The sequence below is a fragment of the Atta cephalotes genome, assembly GCF_000143395.1.
Source record: "Atta cephalotes unplaced genomic scaffold scaffold00004, whole genome shotgun sequence".
NCBI classification, from domain to species: domain Eukaryota; kingdom Metazoa; phylum Arthropoda; class Insecta; order Hymenoptera; family Formicidae; genus Atta; species Atta cephalotes.
The window spans coordinates 6,084,546-6,104,916 of NW_012130068.1; the positions used below are offsets into that span (position 1 = coordinate 6,084,546).

The 20,371-nt window shown below is 30.9% G+C and overlaps 5 protein-coding genes across 5 annotated transcripts; 1 reads left to right on the plus strand and 4 right to left on the minus strand.

Annotated features, from left to right (window-relative positions):
* LOC105625994 (glutathione S-transferase-like) lies at positions 1-1,723 on the minus strand. The gene is made up of 4 exons (XM_012207302.1): positions 1,591-1,723; positions 991-1,158; positions 482-621; positions 1-377 (listed from the first exon to the last, which is right to left on the minus strand). The coding sequence occupies exons 1-4, from the start codon at positions 1,721-1,723 to the stop codon at positions 210-212; spliced, it is 609 nt and encodes a 202-aa protein (XP_012062692.1). The 3' UTR covers positions 1-209.
* Positions 1,724-5,460: 3,737 nt separating this feature from the next.
* LOC105625995 (glutathione S-transferase-like) lies at positions 5,461-7,396 on the minus strand. The gene is made up of 3 exons (XM_012207304.1): positions 7,264-7,396; positions 6,346-6,513; positions 5,461-6,113 (listed from the first exon to the last, which is right to left on the minus strand). The coding sequence occupies exons 1-3, from the start codon at positions 7,394-7,396 to the stop codon at positions 5,797-5,799; spliced, it is 618 nt and encodes a 205-aa protein (XP_012062694.1). The 3' UTR covers positions 5,461-5,796.
* Positions 7,397-10,933: 3,537 nt separating this feature from the next.
* Positions 10,934-13,866, minus strand: LOC105625996 (zinc finger protein 567-like). The gene is made up of 3 exons (XM_012207305.1): positions 13,693-13,866; positions 13,461-13,622; positions 10,934-13,195 (listed from the first exon to the last, which is right to left on the minus strand). Exons 1-3 carry the CDS (start codon positions 13,864-13,866, stop codon positions 10,934-10,936), a joined length of 2,598 nt encoding a protein of 865 aa, XP_012062695.1.
* A 1,473-nt stretch (positions 13,867-15,339) lies between these two features.
* LOC105625997 (actin-related protein 2/3 complex subunit 3-like) lies at positions 15,340-15,978 on the plus strand. Its single transcript, XM_012207306.1, has 3 exons — positions 15,340-15,477; positions 15,549-15,744; positions 15,824-15,978. The coding sequence occupies exons 1-3, from the start codon at positions 15,346-15,348 to the stop codon at positions 15,976-15,978; spliced, it is 483 nt and encodes a 160-aa protein (XP_012062696.1). The 5' UTR covers positions 15,340-15,345.
* A 151-nt stretch (positions 15,979-16,129) lies between these two features.
* Positions 16,130-18,321, minus strand: LOC105625998 (60S ribosomal protein L15). Its single transcript, XM_012207307.1, has 4 exons — positions 18,150-18,321; positions 17,173-17,309; positions 16,742-16,852; positions 16,130-16,440 (listed from the first exon to the last, which is right to left on the minus strand). Exons 1-4 carry the CDS (start codon positions 18,319-18,321, stop codon positions 16,246-16,248), a joined length of 615 nt encoding a protein of 204 aa, XP_012062697.1. The 3' UTR covers positions 16,130-16,245.
* Between the last annotated feature and the right edge of the window lie 2,050 nt (positions 18,322-20,371).

Consider the following 20,371-nt stretch of genomic DNA (forward strand, 5'->3'; position numbering starts at 1 on the left):
TTTTAATGAAAAGATTTTATTTCCATTTTATTTATTTTATACATAATAATATTAGTTGTTGTATGTTAGATTGCAGAAAAACTAAAGATTAAAGCTATTCGGAACATTAGTTATATGCTATTCTTCTACAAAACGCTTCGAAATAGAAAATAATTATTAAAGGAATATGTTTAACAAATCAAAGCGAGAGCATATTATTATAGATCATTTTAAAATTGAGTCTTAGGTCGCTTCTCGATGTAAGCTTTAACTTTGGGTAAAGTACGAACTTTCTCCACTAGCTTCTTCAATTCGGGATAATTTTTGATCAAATCCCTCTCCACCATAAAGCTCATATAGTCATGATATGCAGCCCACAGAAAATCTGCCCACGAGAGCTAAAACAATAAAAATGTACTTTTATATCTTTACGAAAAACAAAAGTAACAAAATAAGGCTCGATAACTGCACACGTAAATTAATATTAATATTATAGTTATACTTTGCCACCGACGAAGTATCCACCGTTCTTCTTAACTTGAGCTTCGAATACATCAAGATAGTTAGGCAATTTTTGGAAAAGTGTATCCTTGAGTTTCGCTTTAAAAGCGGGATCTTGTTCCCAATAATGAAGAGTCATTGCTACAAAAATTAATTTACTTTACTTTTTTTGCATTGCACAGAGATATATAGTTCCCACATTGTTGTGAACCGCCGACCGCGAGAAAAGCGATAATTTATTATATTATATAACGCGCGACAGTCATCCAGGAACTATATGTATATATAGCTTATTAACTTCAAATAATAACTTTAGGTACTAAAGTATTTTGCAATAATAACGTTAAATATATCTTAGTTGGTATAAAATAATGAATGCGCAATGTATACATTAAATTGACTAATCCTGTCAACATGGACGATTCAAAAAGTCACAATCATGTTGCTTTGATGATTATGTAATTACAGACAATCTGTCATTCTCTTGTGTTTGATCACCGACATTTTTACCTTGTCTTATGTCCTCGATAGAATCAACTGTTGCATCAATCTCCATAGCCTCAAAATCGTTGGATCCATATAAATTGCCCTTCTTGGCGAGGAATCGCCCGATGGCCCTGGACTGATGATATTGCTTACCATCGATCTCTAGAACCGGCACTTGTCCCATGGGCATGTCTGTTATATTTATAAAATGTCATTAGACATTATTACAAAATAAAATAATAAAGAAGATTAAAGGGGCAAAAAATAGTGCGCAAAAATATTTTAATAATTTTTCAACATCGGTTTGTTCACATAAAATTTACATTTATTATTTATATTTATTATTTTGTTTGAATAAGAGAAGAGAGAGTTGCTTCTTTATTTTTGCTTTATTGCAGAATAATTTGTTCCTTGTGCGCGTTTATGATACAAGCGTGACTAATGATCGTAAAACAATAAAACTTGACGGTAAATGCGCGGAATATATTAGGAGTATTTTGCAAACTTTTATAATGCAGTTTTATCTTGTAAAATTTTATAACACGAATTAGTATTTAAATGGAAGAGCAATCAAAATTATGATCGTTTTATAATCTTAAAATAATATTATATGAAATAACATACTTGATTTATATTTCGGCCATTCATCGAAGCTAAATCTAACATCCTCGAATTTGATGCCGCAATAATTTAACATAAACCTAATTGCCTCCCCAAGGCCCGTAACATCGAAATATATCAGCTTATACGTCGGCATATTCTGAAAATTGTATAAATGCAAAATTGTAAAAGATATATACGCGTAAAATAAGATATGTTAAATAATATTTGGTTTTTTTTTTTATAAAAGTTTAAACATGCATATAACGTAACATTCGCGTGACACGTAATATATATATAGTGTGTTATTTAAATATTCATAGTAAAAAAGTATCAACATTATACATTTCAATCAATATTTAACTGGGTTAGATCTTCTTCAAATAATTGTTGACTGTTAATATATAAAACTGTTAATATATAAAAATTAATTAGAAATATAATCAAAATTTCTTCTATGATCAAAATTAAGTCTTTGGTATTTAATTACATAATTCAAATTCATAATATCCTTATGACAACTATATTTTACATTTACTTCAAAATAATTTTCAAAAGTATTAATTTCAATCAAGCGTGTCCAATACTGCAGAATCAAAACACAAGATCATCGACGAACAAAATTCAATGTAGTTCAAGTAAATAAGATTTCGGAAAAAATAAAGTACTGATAAGATAAGTCTGAGCAGCGCTTATCAAAACTTCATAATTTCTGAAATCTTACCTACATTGAATTTTTTATGTTAATAGTCTTATGTTTTAACTCCACAGCTAAAATCAAACTCGCCTAATTTTAAGTATTTAATAATAGTATTAATAATATTCGCTTATATATATGTATATTATATTTGTTCTAAAAATTGTGAAATAGAAAAGATATAATTTCTTCACTACCTTGCAGTCTGTAATCCAATCTCTCGTAAAATCAAGACTCTAGCAATCGATGCAGAACTACTCGCAAACCGAGAACAACTGACAGTGAGCGTTTCGTTAGAACTTTAGTAATTTACTCCCCACCGCATATTTTATTTTAAAGACATCTTATATCTGTTAAATTTTTTAATGCAATTCCAGAAACATCTCAGTAAGAAAGACTATCCAATAACCCAATCAGCACACAATATTTTAAAAATATTTCTTAAATATTTTTACATTAAATAAATATTTTAAAAACGTTTTAAAAACATTGTCTACTGATTGGGAAGATATTACAGATTTAAAGTTAACAGAAGAGATCGATTATAATTATAATAAATACTAATTATAAAAAAAATAAATAATAATTATGATACGCTTTTTAAATAAATAAATTTTCTAAAACATATATTCAGAGAAATATGCAACTGATAATAAAATGATTATACATATATTAATACATCAGTAACAACATTTTTACGTATAATTGTGCAATACATTGCAATTCGCGTATATATTTCACAAATACTTGTGTTCGCGATGATCACACATTATAAGATTTATCAGAATTTATCTCAATGAGACACGGTATTGACACTATCTATATCATGCACAATCATTACATAAAAGATAAATGTTTCATGATTCCTCGTCACGCTATTAATAACTTGTTATGACTTGCTGTTTCACGCGCATAAAAAATTGGAAGAAAATATGATGAATAAAAGTTAATCAAATAAACATTGAATATATCAGAGTATTAACAGAGTATTAATAAACAAAAATTTTAATATTTGAAAAAAATATCAAATTTAGAAGATAGTTTATTATACATATAAATTATAAATTAAAAGCACACATATGTATATTCAATATTGCAAAAAGTAAGTGACAGATAATACAAAGAATTCATTAGCTTTTTTCTTGAATTCGAATTTGCAAGTTTGTTAATATATCTTTTAATATCAGTAGATATTAAAGTCATTATTTATATAATTAAATCTGTAATTGAGGAATATATTAGTTAATGAAATCTGTAATTGTGTATGAGGAATACATAAATGAAAATATATTACTCTTTATAAAGTGTAAGCGTAATAAATTTTTTTGAAAAATATGCTTACAAAGGCAATATATAAAACTTAAAAAAATATAAATTAGAATTTTTTTCAAACATTCAACATATTGCAAGAATATTCTTAAGAAAAAATTTTGTTGATTTATATTAATATTTTATCATGTTTTTCTTATAGAAAAGCCAGATGTATCCAATGTAATTGTCACATTGCAACATAATGTGAACATGTACATAGCCTTCTCACGTTTCTAGTTACTCATTGTCGGTGAATAGTCATAGACCCCCCCCCCCCCTGAATTGTAACTATGTTGTGTGACCTTCGGTTGCATTACAGTTATACGCCGAGATAATATAGCTCCTAGCAACCGCGAAAGCCGCATCACGACGTGTCTAAAAAGGTAGGGTTCCAGTGCTCTATCTGTTCATAAAAGCAGATAATACGTTATCAACATTTCGCAATCGTTAAATTAATTATTTAAGATATATTTTATTTACCATATATCCTTTATCCACCATGTACCTTTTATCAACAACGCTTTAGAGGCAGATATCTATTTATGAATTAAACATGCGACCTTTTGGTTGTTAAATATTTGATATTGCTCAACATTGCTGCCAATTTTCTTCGATATGAGTATTTTACTGGATATCTAATTGTAACTAAATTATATTTATAGTAATTTAAATACAAAAATAATTTTATGAAATAAGAAAAAATAATGATACAGAAAAAATAATGATACAGAAATAAGTGAATACAGGAATGTAAACAGATTGAAATAAATTGAACAAATGGCAAGATATAAGATTTTGTAAATGCGAAAGAAATCATCAAAATAAATATTTTATTCAAATCAAACATCAATGAACAATCAACTCTGTCAAATAAAAATAAATCACTTTTCGGAATTCTTACATATAATTACATATGTGATTTTCATATGCAGTTGTCATTCTTCGATCCAATTTTTGATGAGAATTTCCTTTTCTTTATAATTGCTTCAAAAGTTCTCATATTTCTTAATGATATTCGCTTTCATTAGGAAGTTCATGAGATTGACAAAAGTGAGATCAACTCATGTCAGAGCACCATGTCAACAAAATAACAAAACCATTCTTTTTTATCTGAACGTCCAGACGCTCCAAGTAAAACATCGTTTCATCACTAACTTTAAGTTACTGTTTTTTAGCACATTTGTGGCACGTAAATTAAAAAAAAAGCAATAACATCTAATACGAGCAATAAAAGAAAGATAAATAAAGTGACAGTCTGAATCGTTTTAATCAAGGAAATTTTTACTGTCGTTATGAATATAAATCCATCCATGAATATTATCAAGATTTCAGTACATCACAATCATGATTTGAATCTGCTTTCAAGGAATTTCGGCTTCTAATGAATTTGGATAAAAATTAAATACATAGAATAATATTTATTTTGTCATAAATCTCGTATAGTTCTGACAGTTAAGTACTCGATACTCATGTGATTGACTGATTGTCAATGATAATTCCCAATCGTTTTTGCCGGTAAATCCACATTCACGTTATCAATAATGATGGTCTATTAATAACAAAAAATGGGTATTCGGCTACTAAATTCTTCCATTGTCTCTCTACTCAGTTCACACCTCCACTTTATCATTGAGACAAGATTCATTTCCAGGAGAAAATTTTCTAAGAGTAGAAATTATTCAGTATAGTCCAAAAAAAAATTGTAAAAGCATCAAAGACGATTCAATTTTTCAAATATGAAAAATATATAATCATCCTTAAATTTAATATATCCTCCAGATTTTTTTACGTTATTTGAAATTAGAAATAAAAGTACATTATAAATAACAAATTAAATGATTGAAAAGGTAAATTTCGCGAATATGAAAGAAATCAACAAGAAAAAGTATAGTAAAAGTACAGATTTATTGAAATACAAAATTATGTAATGAAAAAAATAGTTCATTCTTCAAGATTTGATTAGAAATTATCTTATAGTTTTACTATTATATGACATATAACAATACGAGTAATATCAGCCTTTAACAAGTGTTAAAATATATATCTATATATATATCTTCAATATATCTCCTAGTTCATAAATCAATCATATATATGCTTTTCGTATATAGATATAAACGCGTTTGAAAAAAAAGAAAAATCGATATTTTATCAATCATCAATGACAATAAACTCTGTCAGAAAATTATCATTTTATGAAATCATATATGAAATCAATCGAATTAATTCGGTGAAAAGATCGCTGGCGGACGTTTCTCGATCCAGTTTTTGATAGCCGGTACTTCCTCGACTGTCTTTTGGAGTTGTTTCAGATTCTCATATTTCTCAATGATGTCTTCCTTCATTATGAAATTCAAATAATCCAAAAGACCGACGAAAACTAAATCGGCCCACGTCAAAGAACCACCGACAAAGTAACCGCCATTCTTCTTCACCTGTGCGTCTAAACGCTCCAAATAATATGGCACTGTCTCCTTGGTAGCTTTAAGTTTCTCATTTTTAGCTGTTTCATTGCTCTCGTAGTGGAAACTAGCGATGCCTAATACAAACAAGAAAAAAAACAAGATAAAATCAAATATTTAAATAAGTTTAACGAAAATATAAAAAAAAAAGTTCTTTCTTATATTCATCATTTGCAAATAGATCTGTTTGTATTATTGAGATATACATAAACATCAATATCGTGATTCAAATCTATTTTAAAATTTTAATTAAATCTCCGCTTCTAATAAACAATAGAGTCAGGTAAGTAAACAAAATATTATACTCACTGGCGCGTACATCATGGATAGTGTCGACAGTAGAGTCTATTTCCAAAGACTCCCAATCGTTCTTGCCGGCAAGACCACATTGCTTCGCCAAATAACGGCAGATAGCTGTGGACTGATCGATTTTCTTTCCATCTACTTCGAGTACGGGTACTTTACCGAATGGCATAGCTGAAAAATGATATGAATGCAATGTGCTTAAAATTGAACAAAATTTATAATAGAGATCATAAATTTCTAGATTATTGTAACAAATTTATATCTACAGTAAATGTCTTTTAAGAGCTGTGATGATTAATAATTGTACACAATTAAAGTTACATATACACAATTACATTTTCAAATCCGAATTTGACAATACAAATTTTTTTGTACATTCTAATTTTTATTTCATGACGATTTCTTTTTCTCTCGTACAATTTACAGACCACTCTGCTATCTATTTAGATGGCTTTATGATGCTGAAAGATTTGTGTTTCAAATCCTATAGCATGTATCGATTAATTGACTAATTTAAATGACAGAATGATTTCCTTACATGCACTATTTACATTGAAACCATACAATGAAAGCCACAATGTTTTTCATTAACTGAACAAAGACACTGTATTTACATAACAATATCGGTTTTCCTATTGCAGTACGTAATAAGAAATAAAAGGCTCTATTGTAAAAAAAAAATAATAATTTCCGGTTGTTATATAAAAAAAAAATTAAAGGTACATATCCCGTTAAGAATCAAATTATTTTATATTAAAAAATGAAGAAATATGTTACAAGGAAAATTAGTCAGCGCTGATAATAACAACCATATTTTTATCGCAGATCTGTTCATAAATCGGATTTCAAGGATTAAACTGGATTAAATTTGCAACAGGTGAATAGGAGTATATATTATTAGGATTAATCAGATGTACATACTCGGCTTAAGTTTTGGCCAATCATTTCTATCAAAACGTTCATCCTCAAATTCGATACCAGCATAGCTGAACAGGAAGCGAATTGGCTCGGCCAATGCCGTGATGGGGAAGTAAATCAGCTTGTACGAAGGCATATTGCTAAAAAAAATACTTGTTATTTTTCTCTTCATCATAATACTAGAATATACAGATATCAAGCAGATAATACGCTTTAATATTTTTCAGTCTTATTAAAGAAGTTTATTTGCCAAGACTTATTCCAATTTAAAATTTATTTTTTATTAACATTTAATTTTAGATTTAATCAAATGTATATAAATCAAAATTTATATACTGGATTTTAATCTTATGTCTGCAATGTAGGTTTTTTTGGTATAAGTAAAATTTCTTTCAAATTTCTCTATAATTTTTGCTCAAATTTCATTTTTCATTAAATAAAAATTTTTACATTCGAGTTGAAAAAGTTATTTGATAACGTAATAAAGATATTGGAAAATAATTCTAAATGTTTTGAAAGTCTAAAACAATAGAAAAAAAAACTTAAACTGGACAAAAAAATTCAGATAAGTAAAGCAGAAGTAAAAATATAAATGCAATCGAAGGGTTAAAATCAATTTTTAATTAATATCTCCATTAAGACAGATATTTAAAAGCTAGATTTTAAAAGAAATTTTTCAAATATTGTGTTCAATTATTCATTAAGTTGAAATTTCAATAATGTTCAAATTAAAATTTTAAATTAAGTTAAAATTTCAATTTAAAATCTGAATTAAAACTATCATTAGAACAGATTTTTGTAATAAAAAGTATTGATCCTTCAATACTATTTATTAAAAATAAAATTATTATATGTAGTATTGTACACAGCAAATTTTGAATCCAAAAAAGCATCAGTTCAGTTACATTATGTAATCATTACAAGTGCTATTTTCTTATCATTCTTATCAAACTCTAAACACATGCTTAACTATATTGCACAAAAATTTTTTTATAGCATGATATTCTTTTTTTTTTTTGCAACCTTCGTTCACTCAAAACATATTGATATCCCAGGTAGAACACGTAGTGATACCATAGAACGTCATCATGACTTCATTTATCACTTAAGCGAACTTGTAAGTGACAAATAGGTCATATGAGAGATGACGTCCTTGTAATATTATTAACTTGTGTTCCACCCGTTCTACAACTTCTACCTGGAACATCACTACGCAATATGTTTTACGCATAAAGATTGCAAAGAATAAATATCACATACTGTATCCAAAAATTCTTGTGCAATATGGTACTGTAATTATAAATTAATAAAAACCTCTGAATATATAAAATCTACAGAGATAAAAATATAAGCTTTTATTTAAAATATTTTGCGTAAGGAAATATATGCACATTCAATTCATGTATTATAGTTCTCAGATTTTGTAAATGATAATTCTTATTAATCATGATTTATAAAATATGCTTTGTGGAATAAGGCTCTAATATTGGCGAAAGACGCCATTGTTGAGGCGTTTCCTCTTCCAGTTTATTCTTAGTTAGTTCGTACTTATATTTTCGCTGTAACACGACAATTTCCAAATGCCGTGACTATTCTGAATTCCTCGAACAGATCTTGACATTATTATTGCTTTATCATGATGATAAAAATAATTCATCCAGTACTATAAACCATTAGTCTGAAGACTGTTAATTAGCCGGGCGGTAACCGCATATCACTTTTGCTCGAAATATTCAACGCAATATTGTGTAATACCATCATTCTCTACAGTCTCGAATTAACTAGCTGAGTATAAATCTGATTAAATAAGAATAGCGAATTCTACTTACACTTTGGCAGATTCTGCGAAGATGAAAAGGCGTTTATTGCGCAATCACTAACGGCGTCGTAGAACCGGCCAACCAGATAGATCTGGAAGATTTTTTGTCGGCAGCCGGCTAAACTCCTTTATTTATTTATCTCCCTACACTACAGGTATTCCCTACTCCTTACTCCCTACCAGAGTTCGACATCCCCACCGATCTCCACTCAGCCAATAACTGCGTTTGGGAAGTCACGCTACAACGCTATTGTGTTGCCATCTTTATCATTCATTTAACGTAAAACAAGGATGGATGCATAGCAGCTAATGGCGCGCTCCTTGAATACAGCCTTTCATCGTTTCAAACGTGGCTCACTTTCGAGATTTAGAGAAAACTTATTTGATAAGCAAACAAAATTACTTGCAATAATTTAAAAAAAAATTTTACGTTCCAATTTTTCAAACGTATTTTAGCCACTCTTTAAATATCTTTCAAATATCACTCTGTCTTTTGCATTATACACATGAAATTATCCATCTAACAGCTCATATCGTGAATACCGATGCTAATAAAGATAGTTATATGACGTATTGTTGAAAAGGGGATCAAGGCAATTGGAAATATCCATCCATATTTTTTTCAAACATATCTTAATAAATAACTTAAAAATTATTATCATCCATATTTGTGGGAATAATCACGTGTTCAATATTTTAAATTAAATGTAATTTGGTAATTAGATATTCTTTAAAATATTGAAGACAAAACGATAAAATTTTATTTTTATTTTTATATTTTAAATATATACATTTAAAATAATTTCTTTTTTAATATAAAAAAAGAAATGATAATTTTAAGCAGGGAAGTTATAATTTTACAGCTATTTTTGTCATTACATTTCAAAACAATGATTTGATAATGATTTGATAATGTTGCAATTTATTATGAGAATAGAACGATGCATCATATTTCAGTATATTTCAAATATGAATTACTTCTTTCAATAAATAATGCGTAACGATGACAAGTCACTTTTCAAAAGTAACATTCCTAATCTTAATTTTTAATTATCACTATTGTCTTAAAAAAATGCAACGTCATTACTAAATCTAAACATATAAAATGTCGTTTAAAAAAATAACAACAAAACTAATGATAAAAGTAAAACTTTCCATCTCTAGGATTTTAAGTATACCAAATGACAATAAATGACGTTAGCTTGATTGCTGAGATGTACACGTTCGAGCATTTTTAATGAGAGGATGTGTATAATTTTATAATTTAAGATAATTCGAAAATGAATAAACTGCTTGGGTGCAAAACGTATTTATTTAATCATGTTGTATACACGAATTAAATCTTGCTCAATATTTGCATATACGTACACGTATTTGTTAGTTATGAAGTTTATAAAAAATTATTTTCGACATAGAATAAACTCATAAGGATTCATGACTGCACGATTCACGAATCATCTATGTAATGATTACGAGATCGTATATACAGAAAATAACAATTCAATAATTAGAATATAAAGTTACACACATATATACATATATATATTATATATACATATATGTATATGTATACTTTTGTATAACAGCTATACAGAATAAGATTCTGTTATATAAAAATTCTGTATAATAAAAATTTCTAATAATTGTAAGATACAAATATACATTCTATACCCATCTTCCCATATTGTGATGTAGGTACAATACAAAACATATACTTATCTCAATGATTATTGAAAGATAAAGCAGAAAGATACGTAGCTATACTCGAATGTAAAATATATCTTGACAAGTATTGTTAAAAAAAAAGAATATTTATCACAGTAGTCTTAATTCGCGTTTCGCTCGTACGCTTTTCTAAGTGTGAAACATCTGCCCGATGATAGAGAAGTTCCTCACGGCGGAACTCATTTCGGAGATATCAACATTCGGATGCAGACCTGGTGAGACAACTGTGGTTGCGTTAGTTGCTGCATGCGCATTCATTCGCTGAACATTATCCACGTAGTCTTTGTTCGGCTGTACATTCAGAGTACTGTTAATTACGTTTAGGTGAGCCTGAGGCAGCGTAGTGATGATAGGAGCGACAACCGAAGAAGTGGACGCCACGGAAATGCCGCCAGTGGTCTGAGGAGATTGATTGTAAGAAATCTGTTGTTGCTGTGCATTTTGTACAACCCCCGACTGATAATTACTGAATTGCGCTTTGCATTTCTTCTCGTGTACGAATAAACTGCCAGAATGACTATATGCGGTGCCGCAGATTTTACATGCGTACGGTTTCTCGCCTGTATGCGTGAATCTGTGCTCCTTCAAGTACTTCAATCGACGGAACGATTTGCCGCAGGTCTTGCAATGATAATTCGCCTCGCCGGTGTGCGTGGTGATGTGAGCCTTGAGAGTACACGATTTGGCGAAAGCGGCGCTACAGTATTGACAGACGAACGGTCGATCGCCCGTATGAGTCCTCTCATGATTGATGCAATTCGAGTTGGACGTGAAGCCACGGCCGCAGTACTTGCACACGTGCGGCTTGTAACCTGTATGTGTTCTCATGTGGAACATGAGGCCGGTATTCTGCCGAAACGTCTTGCTGCATATGTGGCATAGGAAACGCTTGAAATTCGCATCCTGCTGCTCCTTGGCGCGCTCATGAATTCTCAGATGCTTGTGCAGCTTGATCTCCTTCTCAAACGACTTATTACACTCCTCGCAGGTGTACGGCTTTGATTTTTCGTTGCTTTTCTCCTGATCCTTGTACGCGCAATTACACACGGTACCGCATCTCGTGCAGTACTCGTTCTGTCCACCGTGCACGTTCATTTGATGTTTCAACAAGGACTTCTTCGTGTCGTATGATTTTCCGCAGATTCTACATGGGAAACCTTTACCCTCATTATCGGAATCCAATTCCTCTCTTATCCAGGTGTTTATCAGTTTGATGGCCGACTTGTCGTCAGGCGGTTTCTGCGGCTCCGAACACATTTTGGTTTCATCGTGACCATACCGATCCATGTGACTCTTCAACCTATCCTGTCGGAAGAACTTCATGTTGCAAACATTGCAGACGTATTTCTTCTCATCGTGTATCAACAGATGACGTTGAAGAGACCTTTCGGTACGATAACTCTTGCTACAGTGTTTGCAGTTGAAGAGCGACGCGTCGTCGAAAGACTCTGTCTTGTCATTACTGGAATCGCTGTTTACCAAATCCGAATCTCTTAGTTCTACTTTTGTATTGTTACGTTTTCGTAGCTCTCTCGTATTACCGTTATTTGCACTTTGAAATTGTCCATCATGCGCTACTTCTTCGTCCTCGTCCAACATGAGCGACGTTTCGAAAGACTCTGGATTATTTTCCAATTTTCTCTTGTCCCGTATCTCCTTCAATATAGAGAAAACATCCTTAGGATATGCCTTCTTGTGAGTATTCAGATGCCTGACCATAGTATCGATTTTTCTGAAACTCTTGTTGCAGATTTTGCATAACACCGGTTTCGGCTTTTCCTTCGCTCTGTGCAGATTAATGTGCTTATGCAATTTATCCAGACAGAAGAATTGCTTATCACAGCTATCGCATTTGAACTCTTTATCGTTATGAGTCAATGTGTGTCTATCTAAGGACTTTTTACTGGAATAAAATCTATCACATTTTTGACATTTATATTGCAATTCCACTTCGGATACTCTGTCCATCCTGCCGTGAACATTTCTCGCCTTCGTTTGATATTCGCTATCGCTGTTGTCACGTTTGACGTTTACGTTCTTTTTGATGTATCGTCTCTGTCTCTCTTTATAATTCCTCAAATTTTCTATAGATGTGACCCTTTTAAACATTATTCTTCTTGTTCTATAGCTATTCTCGTTTCTCGTTCTATTAGCTATTTTGTCATGTTCTACTTGTTTATATTTACTTACACAGTCTAGATCTACTTCATTGTCTTCTGAAACATCCTGCTTGATTTGATCAAAAGCATCTGGTATTTGTTCTTGTCTCATAACATTTGATTGCATTATGCTTTTCTGTATATTAACTTTGTTATCTGCACTTAACTCTATATTGTCACACAAATTGATTGCATCCAAGATAAATGATTGGTCAGTTTGACAACACTGGTCCTACAAAGTAAAAAAGATATATGTCAGCCCAAACAGTACTGAAATTATTATTTTAAATAGAGAGAGAGAGGCAATAAGAAAAAATGAAAACATTGTATTTTCAATCATATAAATTATCCAAATCGTTCAACCATATCAATTATCCTTCGATCTAAATTAAATCATTATTATCGGGCTTATCCCCTTCTCTATTTAATTAATTGTTAATTCCCTGAACAGATAGCTACTTATTACTATTATTTTATTCATATAAAGATGAAAATACTTTTGTTGGAATGGTAGCAATGTTTGTTTTCAAGGATTTCCCATACAACTTCCTGAGTTCTACATCTGCTTTTTGACATTGTTTCCTCAATTCGTAGGCGACGTTGACTTTCATCACGCATTCGAGGCAGATACTAGTCGGCAGGCCATCGTCTTCCAGAACCTGAATAAGAAAAGAGACTGTCTCGTGTTTTGTATGCAAAATAAACAACAGGCGCAGATGAAAAACAAACCTCCACGCCGCAGCATAGCTGCAACTTCTCGGACAATCCGGATGGACTCTCCGAATCGTCCCAGTTCCTGCGGAAGATGCATTGGTTGTTGTGATCCACAGTCAGGCAGACGCGGCAGAGACTGGTATCTGGATTCGTCAACATGCCGCTGTCAATCTGCATGGAGACCGACATATGCGAACGAGCTTCCTCTCTCTTCTCCGTCGTTGTCGTTTCCAGAGGGAACGTGAGCGCGCTGAACATTCGTTCAGCGTTTTCACGAGCTCGGCGAGCCTCGACACGACATCATCATCGGGGACTCCGCAACACTGGCCGTCACAATCGCATACAAGCACACACGTCAATGTCGTCAATGTGCTTTTTCTCTTTTCCTGGTGACTGCGTCCCTGGACGCAGGCAGCTTTATCAGCGCGATCTGTTGCCGCTTGTTCGAACTAGGTTGTGCTCACGGTTTGTTGGTTTGCTGATCAGCTCGACAGTTTGACATTTCGAGGCATGTTGTAGCTGATGTGCCTCTATTTATTCCGTTTTGTTAGAAGACTGTTATTCTACCATCGTTATGCCTGTAAGTCCTAACACTTTGCTTGCGTCAACGCAAGCAATATTTCAAAATAAACACGGCAATATTATAATAAAGGGCGTTACCCATTTATCATAACCAAAGTGCAGAGTTTCTTCTTTTTCAGCCTAGATTTTTGTTATTATTTTTTCTTTTTTTATGAAATACTCACTAAATTAAAAATTTTCGCGTATAGATTATATTATGATTGGATGACAATTTTTGAAGACAGAATAATAATGTAGAGCCAGCTTGCAGTCTATAGTATCGTCTATAGTATGGTCATCGGTATTCGTAGTCAATTCTTATTTTAATGCTGATTTTACAATGAGTCTATAGTAGAAAGCCTTAATCGATGAAGTTGGCCAATCAACGTCTAGGACTACCAACTATCGACTCATTGTAGAAGCAGCATAAGATTGTCTTAAGTAAGATTGTCTGAAGATGCTATCATTCTAAGTAGTTTTTTATTTTAATTACAGCCCTCTGACTGTTATTCATAGTTGAATCTTATATTTAAGACCATCTTAAGTACAGTTTTAAGATATCATGAACCAATCAGAAAGTCACATTAGGCCACATGATTTAAGACATTACTTAAGGTGATCTTAAAATAAGAACCGACTATGAATACCGATCTTTGATTGGTTTGTGATATCTTAAGACTGTACTTAAGACAGACTCAAGAATCCACTATAAATATCAGCTTAGTTGATATTCATAATCTGTTACTTATTTTAAGATTGTCTTAACTAATTTATTCAACAATTTGTTTTAATTTAAGACTGTCATAAGATGCTCAATATCATTCTGATTAGTTCATAACATTTTAAGACTACTTAAGACAGTCTTAAACTTAAGAATCGACTATGAATACTGATTACAGAATACAGACCCATTTATTATTTGTATCTTAAGACATTACTTAGAATGATCTTAAAATAATCACAAATTATAAATATCAGCCTATAGCAACCTGGATTAGTAATCCATCTCATTTGTAATATCTCAAGTATTTCATGTTTTACACATTGCTCATAATATTTTAGGCGTATCATTCAAGTTTCACAAAGAGCCATGGCACTATTGGAAACATGGCATTGCTGCCGATCAAAACTACATTCAGGGGTCCTGCACCTCCTTTTAACAACAAAGAACAAGATATTATTGACGAAGCGTTATATTTCTTCAAAGCAAATGTATTTTTTAGAACATATGAGATTAAGGTAATACATTTAAAAGTTCTATTCTATCATGAGATACATCCTGTATACATCAAGCTGGGTTTTTATTGCAGAGCGAGGCTGATAGAGTTTTAATCTATATCACTCTGTTCATTACTGAATGTCTGAAGAAGTTACAAAAGTGTGCGACTCAACCACAAGCCATGAATGAGATGTTTTCCCTTGCTATCTCCAAATTTGATATTCCTGGCGATCCCGGCTTTCCATTGAACTCAGTATATGCCAAACCAAGCAGTCCTGCTGAAGCTGGTAAGTAGTGAACTTATTGTTTGGAAATTAACGACTAATATAATATTTCTAGACAATACGATATTATTTTCAATTTTAGATCTTATGAGACAATATCTCTATCAAATTAGGCAAGAAACGGCTGTTAGAATTGTTGAAAAAGTATATGGCGAGGATGGGAAGCCGAGTAAATGGTGGCTCTGTTTTGCGAAAAAGAAATTTATGGACAAATCACTATCTGGACCTGGCCAATGAGTTATTTTCCTTACGTTGTTTTAAATATGTGCATGATTAAAAAATAAATCGGTTAAAAAAATCATTTTACCTATTGTTTTTTCATTACATTTCCTGCTTAAGATTTCTTAAGATTCCATGGGTACAGAAAGGGAAATTAAAGAAATCAAAATTTTACAAGTTTTAGGAAAGAGATATTTATTTTTTTTACAGGATACGTCACGATATTGATACCAAGTAAGCAATAAAATGATGTATCTTGCATAGTGGAGATTACAAACAAAATAATTATCGTTTTCTGCGGAGAGACAATGTGTTTCGTCTCTTCCAGGCCGCACGACGCGAACCACCGATCGTTTGTGAATAGCGATGTCCTTTACCTAATCCACGAGAGCTCCTGCCGGCGGAAGTCTTACCACGGAGCTCACGATGCTTATGCACCGCATTGCATATCCAATTTACCTTAGGATCATTACGAATTGCCTGGAATGAAATCAGGAAACATTAAAAGTATATATGACGAACAAATCTTTAAAAAATAATTCTCAAAATTTATGTTGTGTTCAGACATCCAAGGAAGATAAAGAATCATGTGTTCATTCATTGGTGATATAAAATGTCATCATATTATAAAAAAATAAAAAAAAATAAAAAAAGAGTATATCAGATATCAGTTCGAACATAGTAATAATAATAATAATAATAATGTTAATAATACGAATAATAAAACAATAATTTTACTTTTTAAAAATAACGGAAGCTATAAATTTGTTTTGAATATTACCTTGTGAGCAGGATCGATCAGAATAACTTCGTAGTATTTGTACGAAGAGTCTTGGGCTACCCAGTAACTATTCAGCACTCGCAAGCCACCACAACGGCGGCCAACGCGTTCCTGCAAGGAAACATTAATGAAAAATTCTAGTGAAAAAGACTGCTAATCCTCAAATTAATAATAATTTCAGACATCCAAGGAAAAAAAGAATCAATGTTTTTCATTATTAACAAAGCTATCATCATTTTTAAAAATACACAAATGTAAAATAAAAAAAAGTTCTTAAAATAAATATTAATAAAGCTATAATTTTTGTAATTAAAATATCTATGATCAGAAGGTACAACTGCTTCCCCATTTTAAAATAAGAGTGGTGCATGGTACAATTCATCATATGTGATTTTTTTATGCTATTTATCTTTTATATTCCCATATCTTACCTCAGCAACTGACTGTAGTTTCCTGGTTGGTTTCAACTGATTGACACCATGACTCTTGGGCTTGCCATAGGTCGCACCCTTAGGAACTGGACGCTTGCGTCCACCACGACGTACACGGATTCTGAAGATAACAAAACCTGTACAAAAATAAAATTTTACATTTATTCTCCATTTAAGATTACATATACATGTAAAATTAATTTATCAAATATATCAGTAGATGTAGTAGGTATAATTCTCTCCACAAAACTGTCAGAGTGGTGCAAGTACAAATCATCAATTAATTTTCATATAGAATCAAATGCAAATCATATATATTCTGATATCAAGCATAATAAGGCAGTTAAAACGATATTAATATATTACATTGAAGAATTTGCTTATTGGTTTAAGTATAAACTAAAATTTATCAATCGTGAAACTAGTTTTCATAAAATAATTATATAAGACATTTAAATCTAAAAGGAATAATATAGTTTGAAAAAATCATGTTTCTCTGTAACTATCTATAAATTATAAGAATGTGCATTAGTCAGTATTTCAAATCCGTTCTTATTTCAAAACATCTCTCTCAAAAGTAATGTCTTTAGATGCTAATTCAATTCAATGCTAATACAATTCTGTGATTGATTCATGACATCTTAAGATTATTTAAGACAATTTTTAATATAAGAACCAAATATGAATATTGAATAAAATCACTGATTCCAACAAAGATTTCCACTGTTATATGTCTGAGAAGAAAACATCTTGTTGGATAAGTATTATTCACTAAATTTTATACTTGTTCTTTTTAGCTGAACTTTTTGCATAGTTCATCTGTCCTCTTTTTATTGAAGAAAAAATAAAAGATGAACCGTGTAAATTTAGCTTAAAAAAAGAGAAAAAACAAGCCTTTGACTCAGTATATTTGAATATTCTCAAATTGATATTTTATGAGCATGTTTTCCATCTAGCAAAGGAATGATGATGCTTACCTTGCTTGGCTTTGTAACCTAAACGACGAGCCTTGTCTGGTCTAGATGGTCTAGGAGCACGATGCATCTTGGTCAACTGGCGATACTGCCAGCATCTGACACGCAGCAAGAAGCGGAGCACATCGCTCTGCTTCTTGCGATAGAGCTCCTGCATATACTTATATGCACCCATCGCGGATTCCTAGAAATAAGATGATTAATGCATTATCATGATTTCTATACTATGAAAATTTCATATAAACAATTCCTTTTTTTCTAATGAAAATATATGCATTTAAATTGTTATTTTCATCGGAGATATGTCGCGAAGTCGGTCGGGAAGAGAGAAACATCGAGCACGAGTGCGGCAGACATCCTCGAGGTTAGCGTTTTCATCGCAATGAATATGGTAGATCAATGGGAAGGTCTATGAAAAATATAAAAGGATCTCGAATTGGGAAGCTTGGCGAACAATCTGTCCATATTCCGACGCCCGTAAAATCAAGGATGATTGTAATAAAACGCGATTCGAATCACACATCACTCACCCCAAGGGAGTTACAACAGAAGGAAAGGATCCGGCTTTTGCTGAGGGAGCCACTCTAATAAGATGGCGTGTTCGTTCCCACGTCATGTTCAGAGACCTCTAAAACGCGAGACGGGAATCACGTGTGCGAACATCTGTCGATATCCAGAACAAAATAGTAAACATGAAATATTTATACATATATTTATCTAAATTATCTAAATTAATTATCTAAATAGCAGAGTCCGAAAAGAATTTTTTTTAGTCTCGAAATAATTCCTGTTTCGTCTCATTTATATTTTAAAAGTATTCTTGAGAATCCCAAAAGATTTCACTTTTATGTTATCGATTGTGAATTGTGAGCTTTTTCAGATTTTATTCTTTTTTTTCTATTTCTTAATTTTGTATAACAATAAATCATTATTTATAAAAATAAATTATTATTTATATATTATTTATATGCATATTTGTAAACATGTATTGTGTACAAATTCATATTTGTATATATTTTTCTGTATATATATTTTTTTTATTCCAAAGTAAAACAACAAGTCACGATAACGTCAAAATGACATTTAAATGAATCGGAATTAATTGAAATCATTTTTAATGATCATTTTGGAATCATTTTGATATAATGACTTGTTGCTCTGTTTGGATTAAATTAGTTCAATTTGAATATTATTACTAATTTATAAAAAAAGTGCATCTTTTATTCATGAATACTTTACAAGTTTTAATGGATCGGTTGCGCTATTTAGATGTCCATTAATTTGCATAATTATTAGCAAAAAAAAATATTTTTATATACAGATTTTACTTTTTTTTCTTCACAATTTTCCTGTAATCTTTAATCTAAATTTATTTTTAACTTCTCTTTTTCATTACGTTTTTATTTCTTACTTATATCTTGCTTGTATCTGATTCAGGAAAGAGATGATATTTCCATTAATATTTTTATTTATCATATATTATTATCACACGTTGTATATACGTTATATATAAATCACGTTATTATATTTTTAATATTAATAAATTTTTTATGATGAACAATAACATTTCAGCATTTATCGGTGACAATCTATTTCGATTATCGTAAACCGCATAACTGCAATATGCGAATTTGCAAGAAGTTCAACTAAAAAGTATAGAATTCTGTATCAATAAGGTAAAACTTTCAACATAAAATTTCAGCTTGTTAGATACTAATAATATTTGGTTATTCGATCGGATAATAAAAAAGTATCAAATAATATCGAATACTGGATATTTTTCGAATATTCGATACATCCCGAATTTTAAGTGTCATAAAATATACCTATGATTAATTATCAATTATTTATTAATTCATCAGATAATTTATAAACAACTAATTTTATACATAGATTTTACATATCTTAAAAATGTTCTTAAAAAGTTGTTACTTATAAAAAATTTTATTAGGATAATTTCTTTTATATCTTTCATTTTCTGATCCATTTGATGATAATTTCGATTTTATCCGCTTCATTTAATTTTCTTACAAAACAAAATTATTCAAAGATCAATCATAGCATTTCTATAATATAACATATTTTTCCTAATTACAATAAATTTATTTTTTTTTTTACAATACAATTTTAAATGAAACAAAAGAATATGTCAGAAATGATTGATCAATCAACATCGAATCGATGTTGATATATCCAAGAAATTCAGCATCGATCAACATCTATCG

Bases quoted from the DNA above. Each gene is read 5' to 3' on its own strand.
- LOC105625998 (XM_012207307.1), bottom strand. From the start codon at position 18,321: ATGGGTGCATATAAGTATATGCAGGAGCTCTATCGCAAGAAGCAGAGC. The intron at 17,310-18,149 runs GTAAGCATCATC...ATTTTTGTACAG, and splicing joins AGGTTACAAAGCCAAGCAAG to GTTTTGTTATCTTCAGAATC. The intron at 16,441-16,741 runs GTAATATTCAAA...ATTTCATTCCAG, and splicing joins TGATCGATCCTGCTCACAAG to GCAATTCGTAATGATCCTAA.
- LOC105625994 (XM_012207302.1), bottom strand. From the start codon at position 1,723: ATGCCGACGTATAAGCTGATATATTTCGATGTTACGGGCCTTGGGGAG. The intron at 1,159-1,590 runs GTATGTTATTTC...TAAATATAACAG, and splicing joins ATGGCCGAAATATAAATCAA to ACATGCCCATGGGACAAGTG. The intron at 622-990 runs GTAAAAATGTCG...TAATTTTTGTAG, and splicing joins TATCGAGGACATAAGACAAG to CAATGACTCTTCATTATTGG.
- LOC105625995 (XM_012207304.1), bottom strand. From the start codon at position 7,396: ATGCCTTCGTACAAGCTGATTTACTTCCCCATCACGGCATTGGCCGAG. The intron at 6,514-7,263 runs GTATGTACATCT...ATCATTTTTCAG, and splicing joins TTGGCCAAAACTTAAGCCGA to CTATGCCATTCGGTAAAGTA. The intron at 6,114-6,345 runs GTGAGTATAATA...TGTTTGTATTAG, and splicing joins TATCCATGATGTACGCGCCA to GCATCGCTAGTTTCCACTAC.
- LOC105625996 (XM_012207305.1), bottom strand. From the start codon at position 13,866: ATGTCGGTCTCCATGCAGATTGACAGCGGCATGTTGACGAATCCAGAT. The intron at 13,623-13,692 runs GTTTGTTTTTCA...TTTCTTATTCAG, and splicing joins AGCTATGCTGCGGCGTGGAG to GTTCTGGAAGACGATGGCCT. The intron at 13,196-13,460 runs GTATTTTCATCT...TTTACTTTGTAG, and splicing joins TTGCTACCATTCCAACAAAA to GACCAGTGTTGTCAAACTGA.
- LOC105625997 (XM_012207306.1), top strand. From the start codon at position 15,346: ATGGCATTGCTGCCGATCAAAACTACATTCAGGGGTCCTGCACCTCCT. The intron at 15,478-15,548 runs GTAATACATTTA...TTTTTATTGCAG, and splicing joins TTAGAACATATGAGATTAAG to AGCGAGGCTGATAGAGTTTT. The intron at 15,745-15,823 runs GTAAGTAGTGAA...TTTCAATTTTAG, and splicing joins AAGCAGTCCTGCTGAAGCTG to ATCTTATGAGACAATATCTC.